The sequence below is a fragment of the Brienomyrus brachyistius genome, chromosome 7 (assembly GCF_023856365.1).
Source record: "Brienomyrus brachyistius isolate T26 chromosome 7, BBRACH_0.4, whole genome shotgun sequence".
Lineage (NCBI taxonomy): Eukaryota > Metazoa > Chordata > Actinopteri > Osteoglossiformes > Mormyridae > Brienomyrus > Brienomyrus brachyistius.
The window spans coordinates 3,967,415-3,989,177 of NC_064539.1; the positions used below are offsets into that span (position 1 = coordinate 3,967,415).

The following is a 21,763-nucleotide window of genomic DNA, read 5'->3' on the forward strand; positions in this document are numbered from 1 at the left end:
GCAGGCTAAGCTTCCTGTGTATTGTGTCACTATTCTGGCACAATTCTGTAAAAGAAGTCGAGGTTCAGATTCTGGCTCAGACTTTCAGAGGGCTGCCAGCGGCAACATAAATAGACGACATCTGACTCAGATGGCCTTGTCAGAGGAGAGCTGGGTGAAAACTGCAATTAAGAACGACGTGTGCTAAACAATTCATGCGACAGCCAGATGCCTGTGCAGAATCCAAGGGAAGAAACATGGTTTAGCAAAAGTAAGCCTTAAAACACTGCACTAGTTTGAGAATGCAGTCTTTTGCCTTATTTCGATGATAAAATCGACATCAACACCAACGTAAACATCTTCAAGCAATACAGTTACTGTGGATGAGGGGCAGCCACCAACTCACCTGGAGAAGGTACTGGGCACCTTGCCTCAGGTCATCAGCAAACACAGGCAGATAGAAGGCCTTGGTTTCATTCTTCAGCAGCCAACGCTGGTAGCGCACCTGGTCAGTGGCCAGCTCCTTGAAGTTCGGCCTGCGAGGCGTCTGGAGACAAAACAGGACCAGGGACAGACCTTAAAACTCTGCAGCCCTGACAGCAACACAAGTACACAAGAACTTCCAACTGACTAACACTCCTCATAGCAACTTCATAGTAAAGCTAGAATTTATCCATTCATGACGAAAAGCTGTCTAGTCACAGCACGTCAAGTCAGGAAAATACATTCCTTTTATTAGAGAATACTTTCACCCCTGGCCATACAGCAAGGCTCATGTTTTTGGATTAATTTGTAACGGAATATGAAATCAGACATCCAATTAGGGACGTGTTGTTCTGCAGACCGGGCCAGTGGACCGCTGGGGTTCTGGGCCGCCAGAGCCGGTGGCGTCCAGGCAATGTGGGTTTGATTATACTGTGCTTTTCATCCAGCCTGGCAGGAGAGGCAACACAAAGTGCATTTTACACCATGGTATGATTACATCACCAACCACTCCAGCTCATCTAAATGGAGCCATGGTTTTATTGCTGCGTGCTACAGGCGACTGAGCCATGGTTTTATTGCTGCGTGCTACAGGCGACTGAAATACATAGCGTTTCAGCACACAGCACCAGAGGGAAGCTTAAGATCCGAAGAGCATACAGGATAGAGATTTTAAACAAACAAAACCGATGAGAACACCGCCATGACCCACGACAGATCGGCCACCCACCATGCGCACGTGCCCGCAGATCATCAGGCCCACGTTCTTGGTGAAAGCATGCACCAGGTTCAGCAGGGCAGGCCGGGAGTTGGGGTAGCCAGTCATGACCAGGCACTGGGGTCTGTGGGCGGGGGAACACCTTCGTAAACATGCAGCGCGGCTGAAGAGTCATTTCGAAGAGAAAATTCGCTCACACATGGGACAAATATGGCCCCGCCCACGAATCAGACAGGGTATTACTGCACACGAGTCTGCAAATACATTCAGCACTGGGGAATACAGCCAGAAACAAGACCAGGAAGGAAAACCTTGAAATCTGACATTTAGTAGAAGCACTTTCAGAGGCCGATTGCCATCTGGACAAAACAAAAAAATATATATATAAAAAAATTCAAAGCCTAGAATATTCTAACCACTCAGCTTCTCGTTCTCTTCATTTGGGGTGGGGATGAAGGGGCAGCAGGTGTTATGCAACCCTAACAGAGACTAATAGAGCGGGGCTGCGTTTACTCTGACAGCCTTCCATCAAGCAGCAGTATCCTAAATGATGGACCAATTAAACAGAAGCTGCTGTGGGAGAGAGCTGTTCTGGAAAGTGAGGGGCATATATCCAGCCTAATAAACATGTAAAACTTCAAGAAAACAAAACCCGAGGCTTTGGATTAAATCGTGTTTTTAAGTTTTTGGACTTTGGGCCATGGCAACGAGAAATTTAAGGGCTGCACCCCCATGAGGAATATATGGGGCAACAGAGAGGATGAACCTGAAGTTCTTGACGTGGTCCTCCACTCCGCTGAGGTGCAGTGTGTGCATCAGGGCCTGGTGATAGGTCAGGGCTTGGGTGGAGGAGCCCCAGTTGACATCTGTAAACACAGACCCAAAGACACCCCCCTCCCCACTCAGTGATTTGCAAGCTCAGATCATATAACCCAAGCTATTGCGAGTAAAATTAAACGAGAAGAACCATGCACAGTCCTGCCCTGCAGCGACAGACATTTCCCTGCTCCGTTTACACTCATTGTCACTGACTAACCGCTTACAGTCATACAAACAGAGTTTTACAGCTTAACACGAAACGCCCTGACAGTAAATTAAAGCAGTATAATTTACAACACAAGCAAATAAGACTCTTAAAAACTACAGTTTAAGAGGAACTTGAATGGTGCAGCAACCTGTTCCATGCCACATTGTTCCAGTTTAAGAAAACATTACATTCTGGGTCAGAGATGTTTTAAAAAAACCAGTTAGCAAACAATCCCCACACACACACACACACACACACGCACACGCACCCCAGCACTGGTGAGCCACAGCCAAAATTACAGTGTACATGCATGCAACATTTCCTGGTGAATTAGAGGCTTGCAATGTGTGGATGGCAGAAGATTCTCATCACGACCCATTAAGGGATTATGAGTGAGGTTCTTTTCCAGGTCCCATCACCGCAAGCGCGCTCGCCTGAGCACCCGGGGGTCAGCGGCAGGAAGCATCCAGCGTGTCTGATTAAAAGCGCTGCAGCGCGAATCCCAAATCATATTACTGGGAGGTCTCCTGTATCAGCAGAGCAAATGCTCAGAGAATGGCTTCAAAGAGTGAACCGAGGAGGACCAACGGATCGATACAAGCATGTTAACCGCGCCACGCCCAAAACATTGGCCATTTCTTCCGCCTAGTAAAACTACAGAGACCATCACCACCACCACCTCCCCACCCTTTCTACAGTCTTTTCCCCCCTTCTGTCTGGCAGGAGGTACTAGAATATCCGGGCCAGTTCCAGACTAACATCTTCTTCCCTATGGTCATCCGGACCCTGAACTCTTTACTGCCCCACTGATTTGGACTCTGTCATCCACTTTGTCACTATTGCCACTGCTAATACTTTAATAATATTAATTTATTCTCCCATTCATACTATTTACATGCAACTCGGCTGCATTACTCTAAATTCCAAACATTCCATCATTTGTTTACTTGTACATTGTGTGCCAATGTTGTTAATGTTGTTTTCCCCTGCACTTGTCCCGTCTATCGCTACACTTCTTGCATATATGTGGTCCCACTGTACTGGGCAGCCGTATTCCTTATCACTGCATGCAGTGTACCGAATATGGCGGGTGTGAGCTCAAAGGCCCACTTGACTAGAGCTGAACCAGCCAGCCTCACCGGGCTTCTTGTAGCTGACGTAGATGTAGAGCGCCAGCACAATGACGTTGGTCAGGAGGGCCGCCCACCAGTTGATGACGAACATGACCACGCAGCAGAGCACGGCGCCTGCCAGTGACACCCACATGTTGTAGTACTTGAAGCTGGGTCTCCACCCTGTTCCAGAAAAGGGGGGGGATCAACAGGTGAGATGGGGGGGAAAAAAAAAATTAAAAAAAATCAAAGCTCTAGGCAGACAGCCCATATCCCTTCTAAAACTGCAGCTCTTTATTGTAGAACTGGGTCAAATACATACTTAAATAAAAATGAACCACAGGTTTGCTGTCCAAACTGGATAACAATCTCAGCAATTCTTTAGCAGCAGATTTCGAAAAACCTCAGCTTCCATAAGCCAGTACATCACACCACACTCTAACCAGCCAGAATCACATACGAATCAGGGTGTGTTAGCACCGGTTAAAAGCGCTAAACGCTAACAGTACGCATCCGTGACACTGCGGCAAGGCTAGCGGGAGTTTGTAATTAAATGTGACAGCGCCACACTAGGATACAATGACAAAGCACATCGTCCACACAATCCCCAGGGGTACCTATTGTAGGGTGCAAGTCACACCGCAGACGACACTGCATTTATTTATTATTTTTACACCACAGACTGAGTAGAATGTCTCTTCTAATGCTTCAACATCATGCTGCATAACTAATACATCTTTATTTTATTTATTTGTAAACCCTTTACCCCTAAATCCTTCAAGTTCAATAAACGCTGCAATCATACCTGATTGCCCTGCCAAACCCACAGGAGATCGCAGTAAAAGACGACATCATTTAAAAGCCAAAATTTAACTCGACACCAAATTATATTTGCTTTCAAAATCTACACCCCTAACCCTAACTCTGCCCAGTATTCTTGTTTTTCCCCCACTTTTAAATCAGCGCAGCCTCATCTTGACTGCAGCAGCTGGCAGATTTTAATGAAAATAAGCAGGCAATCATCACGCTTATGATAATTCTGCACTCAGGGCGGCTCCAGCCCTGAAATGGCTCCCGTGTAAGGCAGAGGGGACAGATACAAACAAATCACAGCTAAAATCCGTCACATCGACTGTTGGGGTCTGACAGATCGCTGACAGTTTAATTCCATGCCCACCCCCCAGCCACTCGTTTTGAAAACGTGGTAGGTGCATCACGGTAGTCCAGCTGAAACAGGAACTACTGAGCGGGAACGACCATCCCCGGAAGGCTGCAAGGTGCCTGGGCTCGGGCTCCTGCTATGTGCCATAGCTATCTGCCACTCTTTGTATATTTAAGGATCATCCGAGAGGAAAGTCAACGGTCGAGTGGCTTCTGGAGGACTGAGCACCAGTGCCTGCACAACTGACCTTTCCAAGAGTAAAATAAATAAAAAGTACATCTTCCAAGAGATGCTAATATCAGATAAAAATGTCTGGACATTTGCACTTTACTTTTACCCCAACCCCCCCCCCCCCCCACACACAAAGGCAGAAATAAGTCTGCCAGAATTAATCCATCTATAATTGTAGTGCGACCACTCTTACGGTGTGTTTCTCTCAATCGACAAAACACAAAGCCAACCTAAATAGTAAACACCCTCACTGAGTGCTTGCAGAGTATTAAACTACATTCTCAACTTCGGCTCCATGTGATTTAATGCAGGTTCTACCTCGCTGCCAGATGCAGAAGTCAGGATGTAAAATGTATAAATTGAACAAAAAGGTTAAATGAACCCCAGCCAAAGTGCCCCCCCAGCCTTGCTTATGCAATTAGATGCCAAGACGTCAAGGCCAGAACTCTGTACAGGCCCATTATGACAGTCATGGGAAGCTGCTTTTATATCCACATAAATGACAGCGTTATTTAAACTCTTCTAGGAAAACACAGAGACCTCTTGACTATTCAAATGTCAACAGCCAGGCTTTAAAAACGGCCTTCATAAAACCATTAAACAAAAGTTTGCTGAACAGTGGCTAAATTACCCAGCATGCATTGCGAACTGAGACTAACCAGATGTTATTTATTGCCCATGGACCGACCAAATAGGTGGGGCCTCATCAACTGAAAATGAGTTCAAATGACTGCTATTGGTTAGTAATATTTTGGGGTTTTTAAGTTCATCATGCAGCTTAAGCCTCATCTACTCTTACTGCCCCCGAAGAGTATATAAAACAACTCCCTGGTGTCCAAAAGGCAGAGCAATGTATTGAATAACCATTAACTTACCATAGTAAACTCTAGGGGATTAACAGTCATTGTGAGCAGACTACAAAGCCCCTGTCTGGCTTAAGCGTATTGGCCGCTAGCATACATTTCTCCCTGCCAACTAAAGCGGGATACATTAATTAACAATTAAAATAGCAGCTTGTAATTAGTGACACTATGGACGACAGCACATCTTTGGAAAGATCTCTACAAGACAGTAGCTGCGCTCTGTAATTAACCTGCTGTGGTGAACATTCATCCCAGCCATCATCCCCACCCACGCAAGTAAGCTCCACCCATCTGGGTTTTCGATTGGGTCTCACCTGGAGAGTTGGCGAGAGAGGCGTGGAACACTGAGAAGTTGATTAAGGCATAGGAGGCCAGGAAGAAGTTTGAAATGATGGGTGCGATGGCGTTCAACTCCGCTAGGTAAAGGGAAAGAAAGACGCCATTAAGAGCAGATGGGGCTTTGTCTGAGGGCCACCTAGCGCGTCGGACTACAAGCCTACCTATGAGGGTGAAGGCCAGCCCGATAATAAAGGTGAGCAGGTAACCACGAAAGGGCTCGTTGTTCTTGCCATAACCTTTGGCGAAGAAATTCAGGCCGGGATAAATGTTGTCCTTGCACAGTGCCTGGGGAAAATGAGAGGGAGAAAGTCCTGCATTGACATTCAGAAACACGATGGGAATGCAGGGAGGCGGTCACCATGGAAACAGCCACAGTTACCCTCAAACAAGCACAGCCCAGGCAGGGGAGCTCACCTGGAAGACTTTGGGCGCACTGACCAGGGACGCCAAGGCCGAGGAGAGAGTGGCTGAGAAGATTCCGGCAGTGATGAGCGGCCCAAAGCCCGACACCAGGGCCATGACCTGGAAGAAAAAGGAGGAGGAGAACCTTCGGTTCCTTACTTACTGACACTGGTTTCCAAAACTTTGAGGCTGAATGCAACTGCGGTTGTAAAGCACCTAAAAACTACATTTGGTTGTACCTTCGATAATAAAAATGCAAAAATCACATGAATCACTTCTGAAATAGCTTGCAGAGCAACGCTGAAATTGGAGTTCATGTGGCATTTTCTTCAGCAAACCATTTTAATCTTAAATGTTAAACGTTTAAATGTTAAAAACATGCAACACGTGTTATGAATTAGAACAGGTTATTAAATTATGCCCTCCGTGGTGCTTAACATATTTACTCGAGTTCTTTGCACATGGGGGAGGGGAAACAGACTGGTCCATATATAGCAAATTTATATATATATATATGTGTACTGAATGAGCTCATTGCAAGCAGAGTTCACAGCTAGGGTAGGTCATTAAATCTACCTCGACTGGGAGCCGGGCTACGGAGGAACATTAGCTTTGTTTTGTTGAAAAGGAATTGCTTCCAAAGAATCCCGGGCCTCACGCTATCCTGGGGTCGTGCATCGAGGCAGTGAACAGTCTATGCTGGCGGGCTAAGCTGGGTATGGCAAAACAGGTGCCATGTTTCCTAGGAGGCCGTCTAAGGCAAGCGGGCAGTCCGGTAAACCAGTCTAACCACATACATCTCAAAAGCTACTTGCCTGCCAGCTAAACGTTTACACTTTCTCAGTCGAAAGACAAAGAGCTAAGAGACGGCAAACAAAACAAACAAAAAAAAAAAATTCACTTATTCCTTAGAGATTTTACCATCAAGAAATCATTTGAGATAGCCACCAGAATAGTCCTGAGAGCCAGTGCTGGCCATGTCCGCAGTAAAAGTTAGATAAAATCAGTCGTCAAGGGTTCACAGGCACCGGGGATCAATTAGTCATTTTGCTAACGATGGGGGGCAGAGGGCGAAGATCTGCCATGGCCAGTTCGTGGATATAATGAGCATGACGTTTAAAGACAATGGAGGCCTGAGCAGCAGAATAACAATGGAAGGAAGAGAGAGAGTCAAGGACAAGCCCCTCTTCAGCGGACTGCAACGCTTGGCGGGGAGATGGGACACTGAGGTCCCTTTGAGGCCCTTCCGCGCCCTGGCCACTCTCAAATGACGTTGGCATCACGGGAGAGACCCTAAAAGGCCGCCTTTCAGCTCGCATGGTAAACAGTGCCTTGTGATCCGGGATACAATTGCCATTATTCCAGGAACTGGTCTTCAAGGTCCTTCCACTGGTTTTCATTAATTTCCCTCCATTTACTAGGTATGAGCACAAAGTCTGTCATTTTATTGATGCATACTAATACAGGACACACAATGGAACCTTTCTGGGTTGAGGGTACAGTGGCAGGGTTTCCGGTTTGGTCTGGCAGCCTGTCGCAAACCCAGGATACCTGGAAATCAGTCTGGAGTCCATAATTGCACTCGCTGGACTTGCAGGCGGAGAAGTCAAAACCGAGGCTGCAAGCGGCGTCAGTGCAGTTGGCCGCGGCGCTGCCGCTGATGGTGTCGTTGGCGTTGCCTGTGGCCTCGCGCACGATACAGGACCCTGCAGGCAAATGAAAGGGCGCCCTTACACCACATGGAATACAGGATCCTTAGCCAGTGCATCAAATAGCTTAAGGAGTTTTTGTCAAAACACCCTCAAAGGTGCTGAACCCTGGTCAGGCCAGCTTACAAATTCAAATCTAAACGTTATTCCAAGTGACATGGACTATGAAGGTTGATGATGTTAAATTGGATCGGTCTGAGCATGACCAGAACAACCTGCCTAGATTTCTCCACATAGAAAACGTCTGGGAAGAGAATAATTCTGCCCTCACCAGCAGTGATGGCGACACCCAAGTAAACCACGCCGGTTATCAGGATGGCCAAGAGCGTTCCCCTGGGAATAGCCATCTGTGGATCCTGAGGACACAGAACAGAACATCTATTTAAAGCGCCGAGCCACAATGAAGAGCTGTAAGGAAGTTGAGGAACTTCGAGAGGAAGTTGCAGAAACAGTGCCTCTCTCAGTCACAATATGGACCTCGATTAGCAAACTTCGTGTCCAGCGCCCTACAGGGACAGCCAAGTAGATATTGTTACTGTCTCGGACCACCAGGGCTATGAATTAAAACCCTAAATCTGTGCGGTTTATATTTCCAACCCTGTGTTTGTGTGGGTTTGTCCCCAGGTACTCAGGTTTCCAGCCACAATCCAAACTGTGGCTCAGGTGAAAAACAGGCTAAGTTGTGAAACAGGACTTTGACGCCTGGTGTGGTTGGCACTGAGTGCTGTCAGTCACCCACAAAGCCTCACCCATATCCCACTGGCTCCTCTGCTGACTCCCACTCGGTTGAATTAGACATTGACAATATGAGTTAGTCCAACCCAGCAAAGAACCAAAAGGCCAGTTTCTCACTACTGACCTACCCTCGGTATCCAAGCCATTTGGACTATGATGGACATACCATGAATGGGTGATAACCCTAATCCTAATTGTGGAGGTTTCTAGAAACTTATTTGTCTTGGATGGGAATAGATAGTCCGCAAATAATTCAAGGGACCATCCTGTTTTGAGCTGAATAGCACCCAGAAAGAAATGCCCCCTAAAAAGCTGGGATATAAAAGCACACCATCACAGGAAAGCAAATTAAACACCCCATCTTAGTCCTAGAGTAGATAAGTTAGATAAAGTTCTTGGTTTACCAAGAAACTAAAAACAGCAATCGTAAGATTAATAATAGGCAATAAGTTGCGAAGAACACTAGCATCCAATCCATTTGAGTACATTTAACAGTACAATAAAAATGTATTTGCATTTATATGCTAGTTCTTCCATTTAAAATGTCCAAACAGGAACAACAGCAACCATGGGGGTGAATGGCTATTCAGTATCTTTACTGCTAAATAATATTTTTACACCAGAAATGGGACATGCCTTTACAGCAACTAACCATCCAACACAAGCAGCTTCCCAGCATCACTTGATCAATTTCCAGCCATTGTTAACGTTCTAACTATAGGCAGCTGGTCAAATATGTTGAGATCTGGGTTGAAAAACACCAGTGTCCTGGCAAAATGCCGATAGAAAAGTAAGACAGTACAGAGTGTGACGTGAAGAACGGCACACCTTAAAACGCAAATGCATCAGCTATAGCTTCAGAATTCGGCAAAACCAGAGCCAACAAGTTCTCACCGCCAGGTCTCCAGAGATGTTGGCACCAGCCAAGATGCCAGTGGCCGCTGGGAAGAAGATGGCAAACACTGAGAAGAACGTCTGATCTTCTTTAAAGTCTGGACCCATGTTCTCCAACATTATCGCAGCTGAAGGAGACATATCATGGAACAAAGCTCATTTCGTACTGCTCCAGAGAAAAAAACTGAATAATTTACGTGGTTTAGTCTAAATGCCACTAAAGAGATAATCATTAGTTTAGGAACATTACAACCTGCTATAAATAAAAAGCTTGACATTACAAGAATAACTGGGTACAATATTTGCGTGCAGCTCAAACCTTTGTATCCAAAGAAGGCCTTGGGTTGCTTGGACTCCACATTAATGAAGGTCCCAATAAAGTAGTTGGCGATGGCAGTCAACAAAATAAACAGCAGGAAGATCTGAGCCTGAAAAAGTGAAAGGGGGGAAAAGATAAAAATCACGCTCAGACCAAGGGGGTTGTCAGGGAAAACTCAATTCATTTCCCTGATTCTGGGTCCAGCCCAGAATAGAGGATAACAATGCACATTAATTTGTTATGGAGACCACCAGAGAACTATTCCACTCAGGATGGAGTTGCTTTTGTTCATTGCATGCACCTCAAACCAGAACTGGCCCTGTGTTATCCTCTTAAGGAACATTTGTCTACAGTCTCCAAGAGATGGCAAGGTCCCCATTTCAAGAGAAGTCTGAAGAGCCCAATTTATACAATCCATGCCAACATCAGGTATGTGTATTCTAGGTACTTTTTATTCAATATTTAGCTTCTTCCCATATTGAGATGTTTACTGTCCTGCCAATGCTTTCCCCCCCTCCACACAGTATTGAGCCTCCCATGAATCTTTTTGGGTCTGAAAACTGAAGTACATAAAAAGGGCAAACCCGTAGTTTGATGTGTAGGTTCTGGGGGGAGATACATACAGATGAAGACAAACATTGGAATCTCTGTGGAATCAATAGAGCCCTGGGCCGTTACCTTGGCCTCCCACTCCATTCCTGCCAGAGAGATGGCCAGCAGCAGAACGATGGTGAGGCTCCCGATCAACCGCACATCATTGGACTCGTCGATCATGAGGGCATCGGCACCCTGCGGTGGACATAACCTGTTTAAAAGACAACACTCTCCATGCGGTCCATGAACCTCCTGTTATTCAACGGAACAAAAGCTACCTCACTTTAGGCCAGGGCTCCCCAAATCCAGTCCTGAGGACCAGGAATGGGGAACCCTGCTTTAGGCCCTCTCTCAGAAACCAGTATAACTGCTTTGGCTATCCTGTCTGTCTTTTAGTGGTGCACCAATATGGAAATTTTGACTGATACGGGTGTATTGTTGTATAATATTGCCAATACCAAGTACGGGGGGATGACAGCGGTGTGACTTGCCAGGATTACTGGAATAACTACATTGTTCTTTATTCTGTGGAAAACAAAAGATCAGTCTGTTGAAATTTCTCCCTGAGCTGTGCCATCAATAACCCCACTACCCCCCAATAACTAACAAAATGACTTGTTCATCCTCCATTGTTTTAGCATAGTGGTACGGTTTCCGCACTTATGAAATTATGTACCAAGCTTAACCTACAAAACTTTTTGTGTCTCCCATGCTGATTTTGTATAAAAGGTCCCAGTTCCTGTTGTGCGGTAGGTAAGTCACATGAAAGTGTCTGGAAATTACGAAAGTTCTTGTTCAAGTCGGCCCAGGAAGGTTCCCGAACTTCGGTGGGAAAGTGACTTTTCACATAGGACAAATCAAAGATAAATCATTGCCACTAACAATATGGAAGGAAGTTGTAAGGACTAAATCATAAGATAATCATTCATAGACAAAAGCACACATCTGTGAAGGATTTTTGGTAAAAATTGAAACCTTCAAAATGGGTGGGGGGGTGGTGGTGGCAGAGCTAGCCATGAAGCAGTTTAAAATCAATAAAAATAGGCAAACGCAATGAAGCTGGTGGGAGGGAGGGGGGCACAGTGCGATTTCAGCTACCTTCAGGAGTTCCACGACGGTTTCAGCAAATCCAACAACATACATGGCGACAGCCACAGCGTTGGCGAAGGCGAAAATGAGGCCGATGGAGCCTCCAAACTCTGGGCCGAGACTCCGGGATATGAGGTAATATGCTCCGCCTGTGGAAAAGAAAGCATTTTTAGGCTTTGCACACATCAAACCAAAGCAAAGACCATTCCCAAAATCTACACCACATAGCTAACTTTTAGGTTAGCTAGACCAACTACACGCCAGCCAAACGCAATGCTACGTAGCAGAAGTGGCTGTCTACTTGATTATTAGTTGACCATGCTGAATTCATAATTCATGCACCTTCCATGACCACTTATATGTACAGGGTCATGGTGAGCCTGGAGCCAATCCCAGGAAGCACAGGGCAAGAGGCAGGGGACAGCCAGTATTGGATTCCAGTCCATTGCAGAGCAAAGGCATAACAACATTTAATAAAAAATAAACTAAAATTGTAAATCAATACCATAAACTGTAAACACATCCGGTGATTTATATAGTTGTGGCTAACTGAAATGTTGAGTTTATTCTGGCAATTGGTCCTTCTCAAACTTCTGCTCAGAATTAGGAAAGCTTGCATCAGTACGGACCTAAGCACTAACCAAGAGGGAGCTATTCAAAGCTAACCTTCAATTTTTAATGTCTGCTGTTATCCTCAGTTCCCTACCCATATTAAATATCCAGACGAGTCAAGGCTTGACAAGGGATGCGCATTTGTTTGAACAAGCCGCGCAATTCTCGGTAACTGAGGTTTCCCAGGAAGCCTAAACTTCCCACGAACATGGGCTGCTTCTGGGTCATTTCAGATGTCAAAACTCCTGAGCCAATGACTCAAACATCGTTGAGTGACAGTGGCTGCGCTCCTGATGACAACACTCTTCAAGTTCCTTCATTTGCATTTGGTGAAATGCGAGATGGCCAAGCTCGTACGTGCATCGCGTGCTGCTGGAATGCTAAACGTCCCGGAACTCCACAAGTACATTAAAGCGGTTCATAAACTTCTAAAGAAAATACAACAATGCTACAATAGTGGCCAAAATCATGGAAACACCTAGCATTCTTGCCTTTACACTTTAAAAATTACTATGCAAACATTGTTGGCAAGATTTAAACAAATAAAAAAAAAAATTACAAATATTGTACACTGAATGATTAAATAAGAAACGGGAGGCAGCAGCTGAATAAAGTTCTGCAGTTTTTTAAAAACAAAATGTTTCCACAATTCTGGCCATTAGTGTAGGTAATAAATGAGGCAAGCCAGCTTCTAACAATGCTAAAACCAAAAGGAACATATGAATATGAAACCAAACAAGTAAAATGGTCATTAGGCCGTTAATATGATTATGCAATAATACTAATAATTAAAATTATTATTACTGCAATGCTGCAAAGGTTACAAAACAAAGGAAAGGTAACATTCTGTGCTTGCAAGTCTACAATTAAATACGGCATTTTCATAGGATTACAGAATAACTGGAATATATGAAAAGATTAGTTTCTATGGGGATTTAAATCCCCGCTGACCAATGGACCAGGAGAACCATAGGAAGCGTTATGTGTGTCATTTCAGTCACATCTAATTATAGATGAGCGTCCGCCACTCGCGCCCCGGTCACACCGACTGAGGATGGAAGATGATGAGATGTTTCACAGCCGCTCTGAGGCGGGTGATCTGCTTCACTGATACTTCTGCCTGCTAAGTGAGCGAATGGTAATAGTTCTATATTAAATTATACATGACACTGAAGATGCACGGCTCGTGCTCCAACATGACCTCACGCTCCTCTCGATGGCACTGAAAACAAAGCAAAATTTCAACGGTTTGCTTATTTTTGACCTCGCCCATCTCCAAGGGGATGCCGTGTGTGAATGACAGATCTAAAGGGATACAGGATCACCTTCTCAAATTATTCACAATACTGCGACATCTCCACAAGCAACACGCTGCGAACTTCCCCCTTATCCCACCCCCCCAAAAAAAGTTGTATTTTTCCAGCATCTGGTTATAACTCCAGGGAGAGAAAATATTACCTAATCTTACTCAAAATATTTTTTAAGTATCTGCATACATGGGTAAGGGCACACAAAAAAAAAAAAAAAAAACACTATCTACTGCGGGGCCCAGAAGACGAAGGGAATGGTGGGAATGACAGACACGGGGGCTCGGGCAGCCCTTTGTGACGGGACGTTTCGAGGTCGGTCAGCAGGGGGCGGGTGGCGGCAGACGGATGGGCAAGTAACATCTGGGATTTACATGGCAAAAGTTCCCCCAAAAAAGTGAAAGGCTAAAACTTAGTAAGCTGTGGTTACACGTGCCCTTCTGCTGACCTCGGTGTGACCCAGCTCTCCGATTACAGTGGGAATGCGTCGGCGGATTCTCCAGACGGGGGCCGTCCCACGTGCCTTTATCTTTCACTGTTTCCCATCAAACGGATGAGCTGACCCCGAGCGGACGTGGCTTGGATATGGCAGAACGACCTGTTCACCAGTTGCTGGTGAGGGCTTTCGGTGGAATTTTAACACGAGAAGCCAAAATATAGAAGAGATGTCAAGCTGGCACAGAACCCGATGACTCCAGACCTTTAAAAACACGCAGACACACTCTCACAGGTCAGCTGATGACGACCAAGTGTCCTTCATCATCCAAGACGACAAGTTACCCCAGTTAGGTTCCGCCCGGTATATAATACCTTGACCTTCCTCAAGATCGAGAGATTAAAGCACAGGGGCGATGACAGGCCGCGATGGAGAAAGTTAATTAAACTTTCCATTTTAGAGGTCGAACAGAACATACTGGAGTACTTATTTCATTTTGTTTGTCCAGCTATGAGGCTAAGGGGATTAGGGGAGCACAGCAAACTGCTAATCACTATTTTTCACCTTTTGGGAAACACTCGAAACTCACATGCACAGCAAAGGGCCACTACGTTTTAAGGGACCACCTCATCACGTAGGGAGCCTTAAACCAGGAAGAGCTTTCAAGGTGACCGACCCTCACATCTGCCTATTAATTCAAAATTCCCACAGTTGTTATAAACCATTTCCCAGAATGATAGCACAGAATCAGCCCACTAATTTAAATCAGTGGCAGCCATAGCATCATATGCTTACGCTTATGTGTTTTGCCTCAAGAAGAGAGTGACACTGTGCTAGTTGCCCATTTTCGACATAACAGCAGTGAATGCAAAAAGGGTCAGACAACTGATACACAGCTTGAATAGAGCTTGGCATTCTGGAAGGTAAAGACCCCGGGAACCAGTCTAATTAATAAAAAGTGTGCAAGTAAATACAATTTCCTAGGTCAACATAAATCATATTTGAGCAACCTTAGGTAACGAGTGCCAATACTTCCCTTGTTGAGAACAGCGGCAAAGTCACAGTGATTAATGTGTGCAGAGTACTTAAAATGACGCTGTAGCACAAACACACACAAGCATCCAGAAGGACGGGAAGTACACACCTCCCCGCACAAAGCCGTTGGTTGCTATGGCTGATGTCGACAGGCCGGTGATGGTGGTCACAACCATCGCCATGAGCACGATCACACAGGACAGAGCTGGAAGAGACACAAAAACATGGCTGAGAGAGGATCATTGGAAATCAATCGCCGGGGTAGACGGGTGCACTGGGTAACGTTTCATGCAGAAATGGACCCTTAGTTTATAAAAAGAAAAAAGTAACTAACTTTCACGAGAATGTTCCTATGAAGATGTACATTCCATGCCTCCTGATAGGCCGGGATAACAGAGGAACCTGCCCCCCTCCACCTTAGCTTTAAAACGCCGTATTTGCAGGGACTGTGTGAATACTTGCATGGCAGCCACAGAATGAGTTTAGTGGTAGGTGACTGACCACAAGCAGCATTTCAGATGGGGGTGAGACACAGGATGGGGGGGGCGGTTTGGGCTGAAATGCAGATGCAAACAGTGGGACGGGGGCTGATGACCAAAGATGGCGGAGGAGTCACCTACCAATGCCTGCCTGGCCCACGATCCACGGCATGCGGATGAACAGCATCACACCCCAGATGTTCAACATGCAGCGCACCTGCACAGGAGAGGGGGGGGGAATGGGGTGTATGTGACTGATTGGCCAACAGGCAGACAGCTTCTCAAAAACACACCAATCCTAGATGTTAATGGTATGGTCAGGATTAGAGAGAATGGATCTATGAGATCCAGCACAAGCAAACTTTTTAAAAAAGAAAAAATAAGAAAGTGTGCCCCACAGCAGAAACTGGTTTTATCAGGGTTTGTCAGGGGTGTATACAAGGGTGGGGCCATTGGGGCACTGGCTGAAAGCTGACTGGTCCCTGGAGTCCACCACCCCAACACTTATTCCCCCCCCCCAGCTTTTATTATTCCTCCATACTATCAGCTCAATCCTCATGGTACCATCAGCTTAACGGCATCTTTGCTAGTTCTACAACTGATAACCCAGAAACTCATTAGATGCAGAGTGATCTGAAGTAGGTTCATTCTGGATTCTTCATGTCACCAAGTGCAACTCATAATTAATAAAGTCACTGATTAATTAAAATAACCGGGACTTTGCCACGGCCAGCCATGACATCTGTTCTCCATGTCAGGGTAGCTGGGGACAGCTTAGGCAACTTAAAGAAAACAAGGAAAACAAGCCAAGAACGTCTCAGAAAACAACTCCATAACATCAGCTTACACATCCAGTGCAAAAAAAAGTGTTACAAATTACACAAATGTGACCCTCCAGCACAAAACCAAAGTCGCATGGCCGTATTTTTACATATTTGAGGATTTTTTTGTGCCCTCTCATTTGATACCATAATCCTAATTTCTAATTTTTGACCCAAGTGTACAGTTTTGTGCTGGAGGGTCACAAATAAGGTTGAAATGTATAGAAGAAAGGGCCATAGGTTGGGAGACAAAGGAACAGAACGGCACCGGGACTGGGGACAATGGACCATTCAGGAGCCAACACAGATTGCCATGGCACACTGTTACCAAACCCCAGAGAACAAATGCCATTCAGCTTCTTAAAAAGCCCATTCAGGACTAAAATCACAAATTCACTGAGGGAACACCTGTGTGGCATGTGCACATAATCGTTGGGGAGGGAATATGGTTACAATGTGCTTATCGCTTCGGAGTCATGTGGCAGTATTCTGCCACAGCACTGAAACGACCCTCAGAGCAGGCAGTGGGCGTGATGGAACTATGAGGCGCACCAATCAGACCGGCCGGAGGATCTTAGAGCACCGCCTCCCATTGGCACTTCTCACGACAAGGGTTTGAGGCAGTGCTTCATCCGTCATCGCGAAGTGAAGGTGGGTGCCTTTCAAACTCGGTCACAGAGGCTGGGCGAGAGGTTCCGTTTATTTAGTCTGAGGGTAAGGCGATGAAAACTATAACAGGTCAGGGCTGCCAGCCAGAACACCGGTGATATGGCGATACTGTACTGTTCTCAATTTAACCTTGACTCTGACAAGGTCTTTGGATATCAACGGCCTGCCTGGTAATGTACAGGAAAGCGGGCCAAGAAAAGAATCTAAAAAAACCGCTACCTACTTTGGCGCAAGTCAGTTCAACATTTATCAAGCTCCGGAAAGGCAGGGAAGGGCATAATAAATACATATTTCACGAAAATCGGTCATGAGAGATCTGTAAGTACAGCTTCCATTAAGAAAACAAGAAGCATGCAGACCCTAGGCTGAGCTTGTTGTTCATCGTAAAGGCTCCTGAAACCTTTCTGCGGAGCATAAACGTGATAGGTGTAGCAGTACCACCAAAAGACCCTCCTTGGGGGGGGGGGGGGGGGGGATGACTGCCGAATTAGCTGAAAGGAATTGATATCTCTCAAAAGAAACTGAGAAAAGCATCAATAAAAATAAATACCTGAAAATCAAATTCAACAACGCACAAGGGCAGGTGAGACACTTTATGAAGAAGCAAATTGTTTATGTCCCTGGCCAAAGATCCACCCCAGGGTGAAATGTAGCTCAGTGAGATCGCGACCTCTGACTGTTTCCATAAGGTTGTGGGCTTCAATCATCTCGGCAGAGTAGTCATGATCACTGCTGGGCCCTTCAGCAAGGCCCTTAACCTCAAACGCTGCAGGAGCGTCCGATTCTGTCTGGCCAGCTCTGAGCCCTAGCAAAAAAAAATAAAGCCGACTCTGGAAGTTCCGATTAGAAGGTGGCACCGTGGCTTCACAGTGAACACAGGGAAATCAAAATAACAAAATCCAATACTGCCTTAAAGTAGTGTTTCCCGATCTGGTCCTCAGGGACCCATTGCCGCTCCCTCCAAGCGGGAACATCTGTGGATCCCCGAGGATTGGGAAACACTGCTTTGAGCGATGAGGAAGTCGAAAAATTCAACAGTTTTATTTTTCCAGATCCATACAGGATAAACTTGCATTTAATTTTTATTTTTGTAAAAGTCAGTCGACAGGTGTGGGATGTGCAGGGCTGATTTCGGTGATACTCACCAGGACGCCTTTGATCCAGCCGAACTTGACGGCGCCCTTGGGATCCACGGCCTCCTTGGCGGCGGCCTCCTCAGCGGGAGTGAGCTCCTCTCCGTTGGCGAAGCCATCCTCGAAAGGCTCCTGTGGGCAAAAGGTAAGGGCCCCGTCAGAATGTGAGGGCCACGTCACCATGACAAGGGCCACGTCACACTCCTGGAGAGTCCGGCCACAGGGCGTTGAGGGAGTTTTACGTCAAGACAATGGTGCGACGCGGAAGGCAGGCATATGCTTCCCCCCCGCCCTGCCCCCAGGTCATGGGCATGGGGGGTGTGGAAAGGAAAAGCTTTCATGAACATTGGAGATGTTTACAACATCCTGTCTGGCATCAGGGCTGCAATGGTGGGGGGGGGGGATGTGGCAGGGGGCTGTTATGTTATAAAAAGAACAAAAAGCTAGGCGACATCTACTGAAGTCCTGTCAGGCTTTTAAGACCAGGGAGGGTGCAGACATCTATCCACAGGTGGTGGGACAGGTGCTCCCAGGGGCTGATGGGAATCTCAAAAGGGAAGGGGGGGTGAGTGAGAGCTGCTACGATTGCTCCCCTCCTCAAACAAACACTGACATACGCCGAAGACATACGTCATCCCAATGCCACCTTTAGACAGGAAGGCGCTCGCCGTTTCCAGCCAGAATCACACACCACAGTCCAACAGCACTACTGTGTTCTTTGTTTGTTGCATTAGCTGCAGAATTACCTGTAGTTTTTGTGATGCATCAGCCTGCTTTTAAGTGAAAATAAGATATTAGCATTTCTGATCTCCGGGGTTACTGCCAGCCACACTCCCCATCCCCCAAACAGACAGACAGACAGAGACAGACACACACACACACGACAGCAGAGGGCACCGCCTCACGGGAAACCCGATTCCAGCCCTCGCCATGAGCACGGCCCACGTCTGCTAAACGGGAAGGCTGACCTGTTTGATGCCAAACAGACGTGCAGCATAAAAACACCTCACACTCGAAATATTAAATTTAAGCTAAAAACAATGTTCAGAAGCCTGTCTCAGGAGGATCAGAGTGCGATTAAAACAGATATAAAATGATTTACGAGATGCTACTATGGTAAACCTGAAGAATGGGGCAGAGAAGAGAATGTTTGTGTATGTGGAGGGGTAATTTTATAAAGGTATTTTATTACAGATGCACAATGGGCTAGTAAATTATAAAGCAACGTGGCCCTCCGGGATGGTCGCCAGCATGGCAACATGCTCCGCCCCCAGCAACAGCATCGCCCCGGCACCCACTGACCGCCGTCTAGGCCGTGTCCTGGGACCACACGGGCTCGAGTCGCACACAAGACCCAAATTCGGGAGGATGCCGAGTGGCGCCCATTTATACCCATGCCCAGCAGAGAAAACTGCCGTCAGCCAAAATAAAACAGCAGGCTTCTACTGAGAGCCGTGATGTTTTTATTAAGCAGTGATATTACTGTGCACAAACCGTAAAGGCAGTTTGAAAACACAAACATGTGCGGCACTCACGCCTGCCTGCTCCACCCCCTCACTTCAAGGCTCTGGGGATGACAGAAGGCAGGCTCACATCCTGGACCCCTCAGAATACGCACATGCATGCAGCACTTCAGAGGACAAACCACAGTCCTCACTAGGACAAGCAAAATTAAGGCAAATGGATGAATGTTTACAGAACAAGTGACCAAGAAGCATAAAAACTTTTCAGTATTTTCATGTCTGGAATAACAAACCACTTTTTATAGCGAGGTCATAAACAAGCCAATTAGGGTTAACCAATGAGGTGTCAGAACAAGGTGGCAGAACCCAAAGGGTGATTAAGAGAGTCTTACCAACACGGGCTGTTTGTGCCCACTGGGTGCTGCTGGAGACTGCCTTCAATATTAAAAAGGGCTACAAAATTAGCAGATGGACACACAAACACAGGCACACACACTAGGGGGCATAGTTTGCTCTTGGTTATTGGCTCTGTGACCCATGCAGCCCTGCAGAATCCATATACTGGATCTGTGCCCTCTGGGGATCAACCATCCATCCATCCATTTTCCAAACTGCTTATCCTACTGGGTCACGGGGGGGTCCGGAGCCTATCCCGGAAGCAATGGGCACGAGGCAGGGAACACCCCAGGATGGGGGGCCAGCCCATCGCAGGGCACACTCACACACCATTCACTTACACACACACACTCCTATGGGCAATTTAGCAAGTCCAATTAGCCTCAGCATGTTTTTGGACTGTGGGGGGAAACCGGAGTACCCGGAGGAAACCCCATGATGACATGGGGAGAACATGCAAACTCCACACACATGGCCCATGACCCAGGCGGAGACTCGAACCCGGGTCCGAGAGGTGTGAGGCGACAGTGCCAACCACTGCACCACCATGCTGTTGGGGATGAACCACGTTTCATTTTTCTGTGATGCCTTACCAGCCCCCCCCCGAATGCCTCATCTGTTTGGGGGAGTGCTCAGTGAGTAGGGAAAGCGGCTGCCTCTGGGAAGGTAGAGGAAACGTGTGAAACCTAGGGCCTGTGACACACACGCACACGCACACGCACACGCACAGGGCTCCACGGGCGAAATAACCGACCAGCTGCCCCCTCCAGTGTCACAGCCGGGGCCAAAGCGGGAGACACTTCCTGCGGAAATTGGGCCATCCGCACAACGCAACAAGACAACATTCCCCAGGCAGAGGGCGATTACACGATAGCTTCCTATCATGGCCAAAGCGCCGAGTCACAGACCTGGGGGGGGGATTGGCCTCCTGATATATCCACAGACACGGTGATTAAATCCAATACAGACAGACAAACAAATGGCTGTGAGAAGCACAACCGGTACAATAAACAGTGTAACCAGTGCACCAACATGGTGACCACCCTCCACCACTCCAAGCAGCAAACTTCAAAGTGCATATCAACCCTTGTGTCCAGCTCCCATTTCACAATGACTAATGTTTTGCACTTTAAATCACTATTAAAACCTTTCCCACTGCTGTTGCATGCCGTGGTCCAGGGGGAAGGTTCTTTATTGCCATTGTACACTTATTTTGGATGGTATGAAAGCCCACTAGACTTGACTTGACAAATGCCGCCTTATTTTTAGCCACAGCTAGCACTTTCAGTGCAGGCGACAGCTACTCAGCCCTTGCTCTTGTGCAGTCACTCTGCCAAACGTGCAGTTCTGCGAGCATTCCGGGCCCGGCCATTCTCTGAGGTATCCGACCCTCCCTCCCCCACAACAATTTCAAACCAGTCTGCATACCCTGAAGAATCGAGCAGCTCCGGGTCAGGACCAGTAAGACTCCGGTTCCTCGCAAAGAGCGGCCCCCAGCCATCCGCCTCGAAAGATGGCTTTGCCCCCGTGCCCTTGCTGAGGGTCTCTACCATTACGGGGCCCCCTGCTCCCTTATGTAAATGGATTTCATGCCAAACGGACCGCCAGGCCAAGCATAAACACGTCAACCTCAAGAAACAGGTTTCCTACGCAATGGGCTCACTGAGGAACGGGTAGCACTGTATGTTAACCATCTCCACCTGGCAGATGTTGTGCCAGGGAGGTACAGCGGGGGCCTACCATGCATTACATCTAT

At 46.8% G+C, this 21,763-nt stretch overlaps 1 protein-coding gene across 1 annotated transcript in view; it reads right to left on the reverse strand.

Annotated features, from left to right (window-relative positions):
* Positions 1-116: 116 nt before the first annotated feature.
* The window catches only part of slc12a2 (solute carrier family 12 member 2), a 37,447-nt gene continuing 15,800 nt past the window's right edge, over positions 117-21,763 (reverse strand). The window contains exons 2-17 of the mRNA XM_049019004.1: positions 18,161-18,280; positions 15,667-15,742; positions 15,156-15,251; positions 11,666-11,805; positions 10,652-10,762; positions 9,974-10,082; positions 9,655-9,782; positions 8,297-8,381; positions 7,868-8,022; positions 6,329-6,436; positions 6,076-6,199; positions 5,890-5,991; positions 3,347-3,502; positions 1,947-2,046; positions 1,193-1,304; positions 117-526 (exon numbers count right to left, since the gene is read on the reverse strand). Of these exons, the coding sequence (XP_048874961.1) occupies positions 341-526; positions 1,193-1,304; positions 1,947-2,046; positions 3,347-3,502; positions 5,890-5,991; positions 6,076-6,199; positions 6,329-6,436; positions 7,868-8,022; positions 8,297-8,381; positions 9,655-9,782; positions 9,974-10,082; positions 10,652-10,762; positions 11,666-11,805; positions 15,156-15,251; positions 15,667-15,742; positions 18,161-18,280 (1,908 nt within the window). The 3' untranslated portion in view covers positions 117-340. The remainder of the gene's footprint in view (positions 527-1,192; positions 1,305-1,946; positions 2,047-3,346; positions 3,503-5,889; positions 5,992-6,075; positions 6,200-6,328; positions 6,437-7,867; positions 8,023-8,296; positions 8,382-9,654; positions 9,783-9,973; positions 10,083-10,651; positions 10,763-11,665; positions 11,806-15,155; positions 15,252-15,666; positions 15,743-18,160; positions 18,281-21,763) is intronic.